Genomic DNA, 18,822 nt, shown 5'->3' with positions numbered 1-18,822 from the left:
GCATTAATATTCTGGATTATATGGCTGTGTGGAAGGGCCCATACTGACCAAGCAGGAAGCCCCCAAGCATTGACAAGAATTCAAAAATTCCCTGTTCATGCTCCCAAGCAAATGGCATACAGATGCACACTAGCTGATACCAGCAGGGTTACACATATACCATGACAGGTAGTTAGCCATCACTACTGATAGCCATCACTATTGTTGTAATAGCCAATTTCACAATGTGTGGCATATTTCCTTTTACCTGTCCCAAATCCCCTAAAATTCACTGGATGATCCTAGTTCTGGGATGAGATACTAGATGAAAGTTCTCCACATCATATATAATTCTGTATACTTCTATCACGTCTCCCCCATCTTTCCCTTTTCTATACTAAATGCCCAGATTGTGTAATCTTTCCCCATAGGAGAGTTCAACCACAACACTTATTCTCAAGATGCTTCTATTTTAGTCTGTTTCCACATGTTTCTATTCATTGAATTTCAGGTTTTAAACAGTTACTCTCCACCCATTTTTAATTATGGAGAACACGATAATTTCTAAATAGGATAGGTATTTAATTTAGGTTTCATTCTATGGAGTTATAATCTCTCATAGCCCATGAAATTTTCTAATTATCCTTACCCTCATTAATGATTACTAAAACTGCCAGTTTAAATTTTGTGTAGTTTCCCCCCAAGGGTACATACATCACTACCTTGTTCAGTAATTTGTACTTCTTCTTTTCTTTTTTTTAAGAAATGTGGTCATAGTGAGAGTATTTACAGTCATTAAAGGTAAAAGTTTCCCCTGACATTAAGTCTAGTCATGTCCGACTCTGGAGGGTGATGCTCATCTCCATTTCTATGCCGAAGAGCCAGCATTGTCTGTAGACATGAACAACATGGAGCACCATTTACTGTCATTAAGGGTGTGCAAAAGTGTAAACCATGCTACTCAAAATTTCAATAATATGATCAACCATCGAAGTAGTCAAGTTCACCCAAGTTAAAGGTCCATTTCTCTTTTCCTCATCATCAGTTTCCGTGAACCCTCAGTAGACTTTGCAGCTCAACTCAGCCAGTCCGCCTGCCCAAGCCAGCTCAGACCAGAAGACTATGGACTAGGTATCTAGGTCTTCCAGGAATGAAAGCGAGATGGTTGTCAAGCACCATCTGAGCAGTACCAATCTTTGTAGCTAGACCATATCCTATCTGTAAAATGGGAATATTCATGGTGACCTCAAGAGAATAACTGCATTCAGTGACACCATCAGAAATACATAAATGGTGTGTTATGGGGCTTATTCCTAAGAAAGTGAATTTTGTGTGGAGTTCAGCCTAAAATACAGAATGATTCTAAAAGGGGACCTTGGTTTTTATTGTACTTACTAAAGTATTTGTTCGTTAGCTGTATGGTGCTGCCAAAGTGATGTACTGCAAAGAAAAACAGAATAAAAATTCCCTTCAAGAACAGCTTTGTTAAAAACATGTTTTAAAAACATGGACACCGAAAACAATTTCCACTCCTTTTCTTTATCCTCTCGCCTCCAAGAACCCATTATTCTCCATGTAGCTATTCTCTGTTTCAGAGCTATGAGACAGGCAGAGATACACATACTCCCACTTTCTCTTTTATTATTATATACTCATTGTATTTTGATCCTTTTTTAGTAATTGTTTTCCAAAGGGGCTCAAAAAAAAAAAAAACAGGAACAGACCCTGCTGTTAGACTTTAAAAGTAAAATAAAATGACACACACAGAAGCAGATCACAGGAAAAAGATCAGTACTTCAAACAAGGCAGTGTACTGCAAACAGGCATTTAAATGCAGTTCCAACCACGTTGATCTTGCCTTGCTGGTGGTCTTGCTTGAACATTAATTACAGCTGGGATGTGCTATGTATCATCAACATACAGTTGAAACTCAATCTCCAAACCCTATATGAATATTAATGTTCAAAAACTAGGGGATGTTTAAAAAACAAAGAAAATAAAATCAAGTCTAAAAGAACCGCATTAGCCAACAACCACCTGGTCAACAACAACCCTTAACATCAACATTTGGGAATGGTTAACCAAACAAGACTGGAATCACCATAAAACAATGCCCCAAGGTCCCACACTGGCCAAACAGATAGAAGGATACTATGACCAATAGTACTGACTATCAGCAAAAGAGGTCCAAAGAATCAGCAAGAGCATATTCTTCCCTCTAGTTATCAAGCATGACTTATCTGCCAAAGAAACTAAAGCTGTGTCTATCCCAAGAGAATTGATCTGAATAACCAGTATTGAACAGTATGGAAATTATACCTTTACTAAAGTATTTAGTTAATCAAGTTCCTTTCCTTATATGGAAATTTGGGTGGAGAGATGATACTAATATTGTCCTTGAGGGACCAAGGGATTGTTCTGGACTTGACTATGAGGTGCTGTTGACCTTAATAAAACCTTCCCTGCTGTAGCTATGTTCAGTCTACACTTACATGTTGACTGTAACAGGCTATATATGAGACTGCATTTTAAAATAATTCAGAAATGTTAAGAAAGAATGGAAGGTAGCCACCTGATTGCTTTGAGAAGCCAGGAAATCAGAATGAGTGTTGGAAGGGTCATCTTGTCCCATTTCCCTATCATGCAAGATGCTCATCCAACCCATTTTGATAGTACACATAAATATATGGTGGGTAATGTTTGGTGTAGGAGATCCCACTGGCACCGCGGGTTAAATGGCTGAGCTGCTGAACTTGCTGACCAAAAGGTCGGTGGTTTGAATCCAAGGAGCGAGGTGAGCTCCCGCTGTTAGCCCCAGCTCTGACAACCTAGCAGTTTGAAAACATGCAAATGTTAATAGAGCAATAGATACTGCTTCAGTGGGAAGGTAATGGCACTCCATGCAGTCATGCTGGCCACATGACCTTGGAGGTTTCTATAGACAATGCCAGCTCTTCAGCTTAGAACTAGAGAGGAGCACCACCCCGTTGAGTCGAACACTACTAGACTTAATATCAAGGGGAAACGTTTAATGTTTGGCTTGGCAAGAGTATATGCAAAAAGGATTTATTAGTATTCATAAACCACAAACTAAATAAATGTATAATGCAGTGGCCAGGAAGTCAACGCAGTTCTAGGCTGCATCAATAAGAGTGTAGTGCCCAGATTAAGCGAAGCAACAGTGCCCCCCTATTATATTTAGCCAGACTTCATCTGGAATATTTCCAGAGGACAGCGAACAAGACAATAAAAGCGCTAGAAGTCAAGTCCCATGAAAAATGTCTTAGGCAACTGCATATGTGAAACTTAGGGAAGAGAAGATTAAGAGACAACATCATAGGCATGATTAAATATTTGAAAGGATGTCATATTAAAGACATCATTTCTGCTACTCCAGAAACTAGGACATGGAGCAATGGATTCAAACTACGATTCCGTCAAAACATTAGAAAGAACATGTTTGTAGTAACAGTAGAATAGATTGTCTCAGAAAACTGGAGCTTAATTCTTTGGAGGTCTTTAAAGAGAAGCTGGATGGTCATCTATGGAGAGCATATAACTGCGTATTACAATGTGGGAAAGGATTCGACTGGATGGTCTTCGTGGTCCCTTCTAGCCTATGCTTCTAGGACTCCCCAAATCTTTTAGGGAAGATGGGGGAAAACCCAAGAGTAATAAATGAAATGCATCATGCAGATAGAAATAATTTCCCAAGTGAATCTCTATAAACATTATTTCCTAAAACATACAATAGTGCCACATCATATCTATATAATATATTGCAACAAAAAGCCATATTTCACGTGGATTGGAAAAGTAAACACTGTTGGCATTTCAGTTTTAATAGAACACTTTCCTTTAAAAAAAAACACAAAAAGCTGCAACATATTTTAATGTCTTTAAAAGAAAATGTCTATCTCTACCCTAGTTTTCAGAATCTCCAGAGACTTTCTGCTGTCACTCTCCTCTGCTGTCATAAGCTTAATAAATTAAATACGATATGCTCAGTTTCCTAACAAGCAACTGTAGAGTGCTTCAGAACCTGCATGTTGCTTACATATTCCCCACAATTCAGACTTAAAGTGAATCCAAATAAGAGTCTGATTATTTCAACAAGACCTGCAAGAATACTCAATGGTACACATAATATTTGTATGCAAACAGAAACCAGTGAGGGGTCTAGAGAAAAACATTGCAGCACAACAGAAGCAAATCAGGCATAAAACTCAGCAGTAATCCAAATGTAAGGTCCAGAATCCCATATGTGCATAGAATAAATATTTTAAAACCCAGTAAAATATATACTCCATACAGTTATTACAATGCCATGACTAATCTCCAACAGTTTCAAACAGCAAGTGAATATTATGTTGTACCTGCTGACATGTATTTCTGGATTATGCAAAAGGAATGAAATCCAACACTAGGCAACTTTTTGAGGGAACAATGTTTTTTTTAAGGACATATGAACAAATGTGCCACTGCTTGGACAACTGACTGGCATACTGTTTTAGATCAATACTAGTGTTGCCTGAGTTTGCATTTTCTTCGTGGCTCTTTCCTTCCTTCCTCTCTTTCCCTCATACACCTTGTCCTCTCATTTCTTCCTTTCTTTTCATCTTCCCTTGACTGAAGAGCCTATGGGGTTGAAGCTCTTTTCTACACACAACTGGCCATTTCAGTTTAGACCAGTGTTTCTCAACCTGTGCACCCCCAGGTGCTTTGGCCTACAACTCTCAGAAATTCCAGCCAGTTTACAGGCTGTAAGGATTTCTAGGAGTTAAGGGCCAAAACATCTGGGGACCCACTGATTGAGAACCACTGGTTTAGACATTGAAATCCAGATCTTCGATAGAGAATTTCATTGAGCCTGCATGAGGGATGGAGCCAAAGTCCAAAGGATGAGACCAAATATGCCAGCATATTTTACCATAAATCTCTTAGTACTATAAAATTAGGGCTCAGAAAAGATACAGCAAGACCCACATACCCACAGGACCAGTATCTACTGTTTTACGTGCTCTCATTCAACAAAATATGTGTTCTCTAGGAATGTGCAAGGTCCTCCAGGGAATGCTTCAATCAGAAGTTACCATAGTGTTATACTGGAGTACCTAATACATTTCTAGAAAGAATGCCTCTCTTGAAATCTTCCAGGATGACTCTATGGTAACTTCAAGTGGAAATCATTCACTTCACTGTTTCCATGGTAAATTCAAGAATGTATCCTCTGTAGATTTACATATTGCACGTTAACAATAAATCAGAAATAATCAAATACTGATATAATGGAGAAGGTGTGGGGAATGCGAGAACTGGATTTTGATCACAAGTGGCCTAGATTCAGTTCTATGGCCTGAGGCCCACATAATAATTGAAGTTCATACCTGGCTGTTCTCCCAACTCTATGAATGTAAGTATTGGCATCCTCTGGACAGTCAAACTGAATGACCCAGTTCACAGCAGGAAAGTCTGTGAAAGCAATGCAAAGGATACAGGTTTTGTAGTTGGGGGGAAAAAACCAACATTTAAAATTCATTCAGAGAAGATGAGCTTTTCATCTGGCCAGTATAATTCAATACAAATTCTATGCTTCAAATCTATTTTGCTGGCACAGTATTCAAAGAGCCTGCTCATGAAGTGAAATTAATCACTCATAGCGGCTTTATCTATTTGTCAGAAGGAACTAAAATTAATAGCATCTTCATTTGGCAAGTAATGATGGTGAAATGGAGTGCAATTTTATACTTGATGTGGAGAGACAGATAATTTGCATTTAACAAATTCAAAAGAAATGCTAACATTCAGTGATTTAAACCAGTGGCCTTCAATCTTCCTGCAGTCAAGAACTCCTCCTTAATCTAAATGTGCAGATTGGGGGAAGATTTTTTTAAAAAAGGATCTCGTGTGTTCTTTTTTAACCTTCAACTTTCTTAAACTATTCTTTCCTATTTTCCTAGTCCGTTCTTTCTGTCCAACTCATTTCCCAGCATTTTATTCATCCTTTTTCCAAAAATAAAGGGAAGATACTTGATCACAATTTTAAAAGCTTACAATGCTGTTGTTTTCAGTTGTATTATTATTATTTCATACATTTCTAGCCCGCCCTTCTGTGTTTTAGGCACATTTTGTTGGCCAAATTTGCTCTAGATGCATCATTGGTGGGGTTCAGTGTGATCTCTGGCTGCAGGATAAACTACAACTCCCACCATGGGGGGTCAGTCCCCTCAAATTCCTCCAGTAGGTTCAGTTGGTCATAGGGTTTCTGTGTGCCAAGTTTGGTCCAGATCCATTATCAGTGGTGGTCACTGTCTCTCGATGTGAGTGAACTACAACTTCCAGAAATTAAGGATCGGTTCTCTCCCCCCCCCCCCCCAATATTTTCTGTTGGTCATGTTGGTTCTGTATGCCAAGTTAGGTCCAGGGTCATTGTTGGTGGGTCCAGAGTGCTCTTTGATTGCAGGTGAACTACAAATCCCAGTACCTACAACGGCTACAAATCAAGGTGAATTCCCCCCAAACCTCTCCAGTATTTTTATAGGTCATGGGGATTCTGTGTGCCAAATGTGGTTCAGGACCATTGTCAGTGGGGGTCAAAATGCTCTGACTTGGTGCAAGGTGGACTACAACTTCTTTCATGTAGAGTCAATCCCCCAAACTCCTCCAGTATGTTTAGTTGATGATTAGTTCTGCTCTGTTGTGCAGACAGAGTTGAAAAGAGTAGGAAAGGGATAAGGGAGAGGCAGTGGGTGGGATTATGCAAATTCCACACCAATGGAGAGAATAAGAAACACTGGGATGTCTGTTGTGGAGGAAACACATAAAATCTAGGATTAAATTGTCTCCGAATGAAAGCATTCCTTGGGTGGTGAGCAGGACATTGGCAGGGGTTGGGATACATGTTCATGGCGCTCGCTATAACCTGAAAAGTCATTGGAGGGAGGGCTTATGGTGGCTCTTCAGCACTGTGGGTTAAAGCTGTTTATCGAAGTGGGAGCCTGTCTGTGGAAGTAGGTACCCCAGCCATACACACATACATATTGTCACTTTTATTATCTCTCTATATATATGTGTGTGTGTGTTTGTGTATAGAGAGATATAGATTGAGACTTGGCAGACTTTCTAACATTGGACAAGAGTGCATACATAATGTACACAACTAGATGAGAGAAGAAAAAAATAGTATAGGTCCACCTTTGCCAACTGTGGATCCCCAGATTTTGGTGTCCTATCATTCCTGAGATCCCTGTCTACTAGCCATACTCCTCAAGAATTATGAGCCTTTAGATGCACTAAGCCTGAAGGCCCAAGGCTGGGAAAGCCTGGATAGGTAAATCTGGAACGTTACAATCAGACATGATGAACCTTTGGTCCTCCAAATGGTTTTGAAAACAACTGCCGTATTTCACTGCTGTCAGCCATGGTGGCTGGGGCTTCTAGGATCTGAGGCCTAAAACACGTGAAAGGCTTCTAGTCCCCCTTCTCCACTTTATGCAGCCACGTAGCAATTTGTGTCTACTTACCTAGTCCCCGAGCTGCAAGGTCTGTAGCAAAGAGAACTGCAGATTTCTTGCGTACAAAATCGGTGTAGACCTCCATCCGTTTCATCTGCTGTTGTTTGCCATGAAGAGCCAGTATGGGGAGGCCAGGTCGAAGGCGGCAGAACACTCTAAACAAATACTGGACCTAGAAATCAATTCCAATTTAGATCGTAAGTTCCTTGGGGTACACTGTTATTTTGTAAATGGTGAATCAATGACATGGCACAATACAGTCAAATGAATTTGCAGGAGATGTCACTGTTGTGTTTGTTTTTTAACTGTAGGGCAATCAGACTGGTGAATTTGAGTAGTGGCAGGTGAAGAAAAGGATGTTATTCCCAACATGCACACATTCCATAGCTATGGCATTTTCTTCGATGTAAGAGCCATTGCTCTTTTACATATTCATCCCTTTTGGAATGAATTTGGGTATTTTAAAAACCACCTTTCTTACTATGAAATTACAGAGACAATTGAAGGTATTCACCGTGGTTCTTTGTCTTTACTTGCTATGTTTGTTGTTATATCCAAATAGGTAAAGGTAAATGTTTCATCTGACATTAAGTCTAGTCATGTCCAACTCTGGGGCATGGTGCTCATCTCCTATGACTGCATTACCTTCCCACAGAAGCGGTATCTATTGATCTACTCACATTTGCATGTTTTCAAACTGCTAGGTTGGCAGAAACTGGGCCTAAGAGTGGGAGCTCACCCCACTCCCTGATTTTAAACCACCAACCTTTCAGTCAGCAAGTTCAGCAGCCCAGCAGTTTAACCTGCTGCTTCACCAGGGAACCCAGCAGGTTATCCAAATAGTGCTCCATTATTTCATCAGCAAAGATAGCATTGTGTAGTGGATAGGACAGTGTGAGGAATTTCCATTTCCAATCAGAATCACTTTGTTTGCACCCCATTTTTATGTAGAGTCATTTTGAAATTCTTGTGATTAATCAACTACAATTTATTTTAATCAAGTAGCAGCAGACACCCCCTGGAATGCCATGTTTTCACTTCACATCATGTTTCACTTCTGTACATGGAGGTACAGAAGCAACACCCACTTCTGTCAAAATGAAACATGGGAACAACAATCATTTTTTGCTTACTCTCAAATGAAACTGATCTTAAAAGATTTTAGAACATTTACATTTTGCTTTTTAGTAAGTTTGAAAAATTCCAAACAGATTTACAAAATAAAGTTATTAACAACTGCAGTAAAAATGATACAACAGCAAGAGTATAACAACCAGTATATCTGGTCATGCCAGTAATTGAGGAAAACAACCAAACTCTTTGTAGCAAGCAGTGAATGGAAATCCACAAAGGACACGCCTACATTCAGTGGGGAGATCATTCCATATGATGGAAATTCCAGTGAAGATGGCCCTTGAGACATTTTTCTCCTTCAAAATATAAAAAAAACAATGCATCCCTATGCAGGAGAAGATGGTGACTCAAATAACATGTTACTGAACTGGAAATCAAGGTCAATCCTGAAGAGAAGATTGACAGACAACATGAGAGCTCACTTCAAATATTTAACCAGTGTCATTTGGAAGAAGGACCATGTTTGTTTTCTATTGATATAATGAACCAAGGGATTAAAGAAGGGAGATGCAGACTAAACAAAGAATGTTCTGACTTTGGAAATGGCTACTGGCTCAAAGAACTGCAGCCAGACTACTGGACAGGACTAATTATAGAGCAGTGTTTCTCAGCCTGTGGGTCCCCAGATGTTTTGGCCTTCAACTCCCAGAAATCCTGATAGCTGGTAAATTGGTTGGGATTTCTGGGAGTTGTAAGCCAAAACACCAGGGGACCCACAGGTTGAGAAACACTGCTATAGAGACTATGTAAACCCTCCATTGAGTACTAGTCTGTTTCTGGATCCAATTCAAAGTGCTGGTTATTGTCTTTAAAGCACTATATCACTCAGGACCATGATATCTGAAGGCCTGGATTTTGCCATATAAGGCTGCCTGAGTTTTGAGATTTTCAGGGAAGGCCCTTTTTCCTGCTTACCACTCCAACAGGCCCATCTGCTGCGAATGTGGAAGACAGCCTTCTCGGTGGCTGCTATCAGGGGGCACCGTATATTATCAGCTGTTTGGAGGAGCCCTTGGTATTTGTCACTTTGGGGTAATTTTCAATCAGCGGGACCATAACAAAGTCCATATGGAGGTGCATTTTGCCCACCCCAGCCAAATTCTATATACATTTTTGATATAGATGTGAATTTGTTTTTGAAATTTGTCTTTGTTCAGCTTCTCATGCCATTGGATGTTTGCCGATATCTGTTGTAAACAGCCCTGACTCCCCTTGGGGAGATAGGGCGGGATATAAATAAAGTATTATTATTATTATTATTATTATTATTATTATTATTACTATTACTATTACATGTAGTTTGTATTCACATAATAAAATAAGAAAACCTTCCTTAACAGTGGATGAGCAGCATGTTGTTTCACAATGTTTGCTGCCTTTTGCAGCAGGAAAACCTTAACGAACAATTGTGCTTCACCACTTCAGCTATTTTTGGGAACATGCAAATCTGGGTATAAGCTACCACTCTCATTGGTTTTACTCCAAATCAACCTAAAACAGAGTCCAAGGTTTATCTTAGATTTGTTTGTGGATTCCATCTGGTTTGTTGGCCAAGACACAAACCAGAGTGGCAGCTGTGCGCAGGTTCGAAGGACCGAACAAATTAACCACACAGTAAAGCTCTGTGGCTTTTTAAGCTGTGGCCACAGATCCCTGTCCTATTATAAATGCACCCATTGTGTTAATCAAAACTCTGTCTCAATCCTAAAGAGCCCTAGCTGTCACTTTCAGAGCAACGACTTTTACAAATGACAAGACTAAAATGTGACCATTTCCAGCCTCAGGGCTTTAACAGCAAGACACTCCACCAATCACCTGCAAACAGTTTTTCGCCCATTACAGCATACTTTTTAAAGTATTCATTTATACATTCAGTGGCAGGTAGTTTAATTTATGAGGCAAGGCTGCTGCCTGAAGTTATGACATGAATAGTATTACCTGTATTTTTTTATTAAAAAAGCAAAAATGGTTTTTATAAATTACAAGGTGGCATTCAGAATATGCAATACCTCTTTGCAGCTTGCAAAAAATACAATACTCTTCTTATTCAGGTGGCTTCTCAAAAACGAATATAACATATCGATTTTCTGATGTAGTTCACAAACAATGTAGTTCTGCTCCAAGGTTGCTGGGGTACTGGGAAAGAAAAGATTAGTCATTATCATTTGAAACTGTTAGAATTGCAATCATAATTACTATATTCAATTTGCATCCTAGGTTTCCACAAGTGATGTTCAAGGTGACTAACAGTAATGATTAAAATGTGAAAGATAACAGTGATACATTACAAAGTTCATCCAGCAAAACAGGGGCCCCCGGTAGCGCAATGGGTTAGAACCTTGTGCTAGCAAGACTGCTGACCAAAAGATCAGCAGTTCAAATCTGGGGAGAGGGGTGAGCTCCTGTCTTTCAGCTTCAGCTTCTTATGCGGGAACATGAGGGAAGCCTCCCACAGGATGCTAAAACATCCGAGCATTCCCTGGGCAACGTCCTTGCAGACAGCCAATTTTCTCACACCAGAAGCGATCTGCAGTTTCTCAAGTCATTCCTGACACACACAAAAAATCAGGCAAAACATCAATAAAATCCATAAAAACTAAGCAATAAATGTCACCCTGTGGGTCAAAGATGTGCCTAGATAAAATTGTCTTTTCCTGTCAGGAGGTGGTAAAAAAAAGGCTAGCTGGACTTTTCCTGCCAAGATGTTCCAAAGGTTGGGAGCAGCCACTGACAACAGCCTCTCTTGAATTCTCATCAAATGGGTTTTAGATGTTGGCAAGTGAAAAAGGAAAGTCCTTTGTAAGGATTGTAAAATCCAGGCAGGACATATGGGGGAATGCTATCTTTCAGATAGCCTGTTTTGACATCATGAAAGCTTTGTAAGATTATAAACAAACACTGAATGGTGCTTGTAATATTTAAACTGATGTTCCTTCAGAACTTGGGAAAGGATATGGATTTTTTTTTTGGACTAGAATTTCCAGAATCCTCTAAACATGTCTACTAGCCACCATGTCCTGAAGACTCGTACTGTGGAAAGTTTTGGAATATAAGTAAGGATCTTGAAGCAGGGATGCAGTTCTCCATCAATCAGTCTATGCTCAGTAGCAAAATAAAGAAGTCGCAATAATATCAATAACATCACTAATAATAATAATAATAATAATAATAATAATAATTTATTGGAACTTGTGCCACAAATACCATCTGCCTGTGACAAAGAACTGGTGGGACCAAAAGCCTGAAAAGGTTACAGAAAATGAAGACATCAAACTACTCTGAGACTTCCGAATTCAGACTGAAAAGAGTTCTGGAGCATAATACTCCTGACCTCACAATTGTGTTAAAAAAACAAAGTATGGATCGTGGAAGTTGCAATCCCAGGTGACAGCAGGATTGAAGGGAAACAACTGGAAAAGCTGATATGAAAAGATCGAACTGCACAAGCCAGTAAAGGTGGTCCCAGTGGTGATCGGCACATTGGGTGCAGTGCCTAAAGACATTGGCCTGCACTTAAACACAATCAGCACTGACAAAATTACCATCTGCCAGCTGCAGAAGGCCACCTTACTGGGATCTGCACACATTATGCACCAATACATCACACAGTCCTAGACACTTGGGAAGTGTCTGACATGTGATCCAATACAGCAGCCAGCAGAGTGATCTTGTCTGCTATGGACTCATCTTGTTGTGTTTCAAATAATAATAATAATAATAATAATAATAATAATAATAATAATAATAATAATTGTAATACCTGATTCTACCTGCGGCTCTACTCTATGAACCAGATCAGAGCTACTGGTTGGATTGGGGATTCTGATTGTGCCAGACTTTTTGTGGAACTCTGTGGCTGCAATCCTTAAATCCCACTTAATTTAGTATGACTTGCTTTTAAGGAAAACTGCATAAACATTTTAAACCCTCAACTCTTCAAAGTGAATTTTCAGAGTCATTAGGGAGTCAACAGACGCAGAAGCGAGAAGCAGGAATGATAGAAAAGTGCTTCCCCACTTCTTCCATTACAATCAACATACCTATTTATTTACTTTACTTTTATCCCACCTTTTTCCCAATACAGGGAGGCTGATATAAGGACTCAAAGCAGTACAATAGTCTGTGCTCAGCAACGAGTCTGGGAGAACAAGGTTGAAATCCCTACTCAGCCACAGAAACCCACTGGGTGACCTTAAGCAAGTCATATTCTCTCAACGTTGGAGGAAGGAACAAACTCCCTCTGAAGAAATCTGTCTGAGAAAAATCTAGAACCAGATTGCCATTGTCAAAGTTGGCTTGAAGACACAAATCAGTGCTACATGTCTTCCAACAGACATGAGTCAACAATGTCATTTGATAGTTTAAAAAGCCAATGGGCTTTTGGCCTGCATAAATAGGAGTACAGTGCCTAGATCCAGGGAAGTCATTATACCCCTCTATTCTACTTTGGTCAGACCACACCTGGAGTATTGTGTCCAATTCTGGGCATCGCAATTGAAGGAAGATGTTGACAAACTGGAATGTGTCCAGAGGAGGGTGACTACAATGATCAAGGGTCTGGAGAACAAGTCCTATGAGGAGTGGCTTAAAGAGCTGGGCATATTTAGTCTGCAGAAAAGAAGGCTAAGAGGAGACATGATGGCCATGCATAAATATGTGAGGGAAAGTCATAGAGAGGAGGGAGCAGGCTTGTTTTCCACTGCCCTGGAGACTAGGACACAGAACAATGGCTTCAAACTACAGGATAGGAGATTCCACCTAAACACTTGGAAGAACTTCCTAACTGTGAGAGCTGTTCAGCAGTGGAACTCTCTGCCATGGAATGTGGTGGCGGCTCAGTCTTTGGAGTCTTTTAAAGAGAGGCTGAATGACCACCTGTCAGGAGTGCTTTGAATGTGATTTTCCTGATTCTTGGCAGAATGGGGTTGAACTGGATGACCCATGAGGTCTCGTCCAACTCTCTATGATTCTATGAACAAGGCAGGGAGTTTTCCATTAGTTATATGCAGAGAGAGATTAGAAAAGGAGGTTGGATTATCACTCTCATACTCCCTAAAGTAACATGGCAAGTGACTGAGAGATTACAGGAATTGTAACCGAAAGGCATAATCTTTCCAAGGTCTGCATACAAATTGCTTGAACCTAAAAAGCCACTTTCCCCTTCTGTAATCCCATTAGATATGTATTTATAAAAGAAGCCTTAATAGACATAGTTGGTTCACTGATTTATCTAGACCTGGACCTCCTAGACTGACTAGTAGTCACCGTCAAAGGACTCAAGCAAGAGATATTTTTAATTGAAGACGTCATAGGCTGAATATGGGTTCTTCTAAAAAAAATGCTTTTCCAGTGAGTTACAGCAGAAATCAAGATCAAATGGCTCATAAACCAAAACCAAACAAGGATGCAGTTTAATAAGACCTTGCGTTGGCATGGACAACAAGGTTATCAGGCTACAGAGAGGATGCTTTAAATTACTCCCCACATTTAAAAAAGAGAGAGAAAAGAAAGAACCATCCATATTCAGACTGAAACTATACAAACCGCATCATATATCACCCAGCTGTTAAATCAGGATTCACTGAAAATATCCCCAGTGTTTTATTGAAGATGTTACTTGCTTTGCATTTACAGTGTTTTGTAATGATTTGGCTCAGCACATTGCTCTCTAAATTACACAGCTGACATTCCTGCCTTGTATAGATCCTACTTAGAAACATTTCCCCTGTTCTGGTAAACCAATGATATATTGTTTCACAAAGCAGTAATTCCTGCCGAAAAAAAATATAAACCACCATTTACTTTTATTTCATTTCCATGTCTAATCCAAGCTGCTAGCACATTTGAAAGGAAACTGGAAATGCTACTGCAAAGACATTAATCATTAATCTTTTCGTATCAGGAAAAGTAAAACCCTGCAAAGTGACTGCACAAGACCAGAAATAAAACTCTGGGATAAGAGGCCTGCATTATTATTTTTTGTTCAGTAGAGATGAGAAAATGCAGGTGCAGCAGGGAAATTCTTTCTCCCAGGGCATTTTTCAAAGCAGTCCAGACAAATTCAGTCATGATATAACACAAATTTGTTCACTATTTTCCAGACAAAGAAACAGATTAAATGCTGCTAGAAAGAACTCAGAAATTCTGATGACAAATTTTCTTTTTTAAGGAATTGGTGGTGGTGCTATTCTTAGTAACTAGTACAACAACGATATTAACACTACTGCTTTGCAATCCCTAGTGCTACAAACCTTACAAGTTTTTTTGTTGTTGTTTTTTTGTCGTGTCAGGAGCGACTTGAGAAACTGCAAGTCACTTCTGGTGTGAGAGAATTGGCCGTCTGCAAGGACGTTGCCCAGGGGACGCCTGGATGATTTGATATTTTTATCATCCTTGTGGGAGGCTTCTCTCATGTCCCAGCATGAGGAGCTGGAGCTGATAAAGGAGCTCATCCACCTCTCCCCGGATTCAAATCTGCGACCTGTCGGTCTCCAGCCCTGCTGAGACAGGGGTTTAACCCACTGCGCCACCGGGAGCTCCTACCTTACAAGGTAAGATCAATATTTCTGGAACATGGAAGACTGAAGGCACATCTACACTGCAGAATTAATGCAGTTTGACACCACGTTAACTGCCATACCTCACTGATTTAGAATCATGAGATATTCAGTTTGACAGGCGCTAGTGAGCACTCTTTCCCAGAGAAGGCTAAATACCTTATAATGCATTAGGCCACAGAAGTTAAAGTAGTGCCAAACTGCAATAATTCTACAATGTAGATCAGAGGTCCTCAAACTAAGACCTGGGGTCATTTACCCAGCCCTCAATCAGGGTCAGCCTAAGTCTGAAATGACTTGAAAGCACAACAACAACCCTATCTCATCAACCAAAGGAGGCCCACACTTCCTATTGAAATACTAATAAGTTTATATTGGTTAAAATTGTTCTTCATTTTAATTATTGTATTGTTTTTAAGTGTTTTTTTGCACTACAAATAAGATATGTGCAGTGTGCATCAGAATTCATTCATCTTCTTTTTCCAAATTATAATCCGGCCCTCCAACAGACAAGTGATAAGATTAAAGATAGCCCCGGCTTAGCTTGCCTCCTTCAGAATCACAGAGGAAAGAACATGGATATTTACTGCAACCAGGAAACCATATTGTGCAATATATTCATGTCACCGCAAATATAGGGGGAAAAAATTCTACTGTATTGTCGAAGGTTTTCATGGCCGGAATCACTGGGTTGTTGTAGGTTTTTTCGGGCTATATAGCCATCTAGAAATGCCTCTAGAACATGGCCATATAGGTCAAAAAACCTACAAGAACCCATTTTTTTTTTTTAAAAAAGGCAAGCCAAACACCCAATGAAATACTGCCCATTAATCTGAGAAGAATCTCATAGATAGTTTAAATATGATCCATCAACCACTTACAATCCCAAAACTAAGGGAAGCAGGAAAATTGACCAAAAATTCTTTAAACAGTCTGCCAAATAGATTTGGGGAGCATAATTTATCACTTAAAGAGTATTTTGAATATGAGGAGGACTGTTTTAGGCTGGGAAATTGGCATTTTTCGAAACTGGAAAACAGCAATAAATGTTTATCAGTGGGCGTGTAGGGGGGGACTCTATAATAGATAACAATGGAATGAAGCACTCAGAAAATAAACTTTGCTTTCCATACTGACACAAACCCTGTGGTTATTCACAAGGCCTCCTTTTTGCCCTGGAAGCACAGAAATTCCAGGCAAGACAGTGCAGTTGACTGTGCCGCGGATGCTTTTAACTACATTAGAGTCTCACTTATCCAACATAAATGGGTCAGCAGAATGTTGGATAAGCTAAAATGTTGGAAAATAAGGAGAGATTACGGAAAAGCCTATTAAACATCAAATTACGTTATGATTTTACAAATTAAGCACCAAAACATCATGTTTTACAACAAAACGACAGAAAAAGCCATTCAATACATGATAATGTTCTGTAGTAATTACCTTATTTATGAATTTAGCACCAAAACGTTCCAATGTATTGAAACAGTTGTGGATCCAGGCGGGAGGCAGACTGTGTTGGATAACACATAACATTGGATAATCGAAGGTTGGATAAGCAAGACTCTCCTGTAATAATGGCTCTTTATATCCAAAGTGTTCCCTGCTTAAGTTTTAGTAATGCCACTTCCATCTATTTACTTGGTTTTTCCTGGTTTTAATTATGCAGATTCTTATGCAGTATTTTAAGGGTTGATATATGATTGATAAATGTAGCATTTTAATGATTTATATAGGATTTTCATTGTGTATTTTATATTGCATTTAATAATCTGGTTTTCATGTATTTATTCATTTGTCTTATATGTGATAGACCTATGGTCTAAGCTTCAAATAAAACTACTACTTCTACTGATTTAAAAACCCATAGAATTTACAAAATTTGCAAATCTAAATGTATAAAGTCAATACTATCAGGCAGAACAAAAGTGTAATGTTTTAATGGTCCAGGAAGGGATGTGTGTCAGATTTCTTTCTTAGGTATCAAAACAACATGACTGGGTTTTGGTACAATGAGCCCTGAACAGGAGAGAGAGTTTGCTCTGTCTCAGAAAGGCAACTGATTTGGGCCAGCCTACTAAATATGCTCATTGTATTATTTTTCTACAGTGAATTATAATGGGGCATCATGTATCTGCACAGTTCAACTTTTCTTCTCCAGTCCAAAACCTAAGAGTGCAAGGGTTTGATTAAATGAAAACTTACTGGTTCCTTTTGAACAGCAGCACAGTGAAGCCACTTCCATCTATTTTAAATTGACTATAATACATATCTACTTTAGATCTCTGTCTCAAGGCCAAAAGAGATGGTATATATTGAAGTGATTTATAGGACAGACACTAACAGAAATGACAAAGCAGCAACTAAAGCAAAGAATCATACAACCACACTTCAGCACGCCACATTATTTTTTCCCCTTTTTTTGTGTTTGCTCTCACTTCAGTTTTCTGTGCTTTATCACAAAGGGTAGCAGGCTTTTACCCCATTTCTTTCCATAAACAGGTACAGAAAAGAGAAAAATAGTAAGCAAGATTTTGTTTCTTCAAAAGCTAAACACACAGGAATTTCCCTACCTGAACTTTGCTTTCTCGTGCACCCAGACATATTCGGGATCTTTCAAACTTAGCCGAGCCAGGTCCTTCACAGATTTTGTTTGTGTGGCTGAGAAGAGCAATGTCTGGCGTTTCTTGGGAAGATTTTCAATGATTGCATTCATTGTGTCAGCAAAGCCCATGTCCAAAATTCGGTCAGCTTCATCAAGGACTGGAATAAAAAAAGGCAAATAGGAAGAAATTGATTTTTCTTTTTACAAAAAATGCTTCTAGTCATCAGAAAGAAAACGTAGCACGAGAGGCTTTAGCCCCAATAAGAATAAGAGAATCAAGAGTCTTAGTATTAAGAAGAGCTTGGTGACATTTTTAGAACATGGTTCCTCGATCCTTCAGCCAGCATGGCCACTATCTGTGCTGGTTGAACTATTTGAGAGCTGTACTCCAAAAAAAAGTAACTTTCCATTAAAACACATATTCACTGCTCCAACCTTACTAAGCTAGAGACTTTCGCCTCAATATCCTCAACTGGACCATGGTAAGTAATTTTCCAGGAACAGGACCCTTTTGTTTTGTTTGTTTTTGTTTTTTTGGTGCCAACCTTTTAAGGTATTTTTTAAAGATATTACTGAAACAAACATAATCAACAAAATGTGCATGAGAGACTCAGTTCAATGAGGAATACTGAATTGTTCTTTTCTGGCTATCCAAGTAAGAAATCTCCAGCTGATGTGGCAACTGTTACATATAGTATCTTCCCAAAAATCAACATTTGAGGACAAGTACCAAGTCTCATATAATTAAAAATGGTCTTGGTTATCTTTTGTAGCCCTTACTTTTTTGGTTAATTTCTCCATTAGAATGATATTCCATAACCACCAAGAAAGTGGCAGGACATTAAAGCCTTTCCATGTATGCACAATATTTAAATGTGTTATTGTTGCCCCAGCTTTGAAATGACTTATTCTGAAAGGAAGGCACCAAAAAGTTCTAGAGCTGGATGGCATGGAGTACAATAGCCTCAACACAGAAATGTGCATCAATCTAGGATCGAGCCACACGTTTTCATCAATTGCACCTTGGTAACAA

At 39.2% G+C, this 18,822-nt stretch overlaps 1 protein-coding gene across 1 annotated transcript in view; it reads right to left on the bottom strand.

The window, feature by feature from the left end:
• Positions 1-18,822, bottom strand: part of DDX10 (DEAD-box helicase 10) — a 203,854-nt gene that overhangs the window by 170,461 nt on the left and 14,571 nt on the right. Inside the window, exons 6-9 of the mRNA XM_060770991.2 lie at positions 17,758-17,947; positions 10,637-10,763; positions 7,503-7,665; positions 5,367-5,451 (exon numbers count right to left, since the gene is read on the bottom strand). Of these exons, the coding sequence (XP_060626974.2) occupies positions 5,367-5,451; positions 7,503-7,665; positions 10,637-10,763; positions 17,758-17,947 (565 nt within the window). The remainder of the gene's footprint in view (positions 1-5,366; positions 5,452-7,502; positions 7,666-10,636; positions 10,764-17,757; positions 17,948-18,822) is intronic.

This window comes from Anolis sagrei, chromosome 3 (assembly GCF_037176765.1).
Source record: "Anolis sagrei isolate rAnoSag1 chromosome 3, rAnoSag1.mat, whole genome shotgun sequence".
In the NCBI taxonomy this organism is placed as follows: Eukaryota; Metazoa; Chordata; class Lepidosauria; order Squamata; family Dactyloidae; genus Anolis; species Anolis sagrei.
This window is presented reverse-complemented; position numbering and strand designations above follow the sequence as displayed.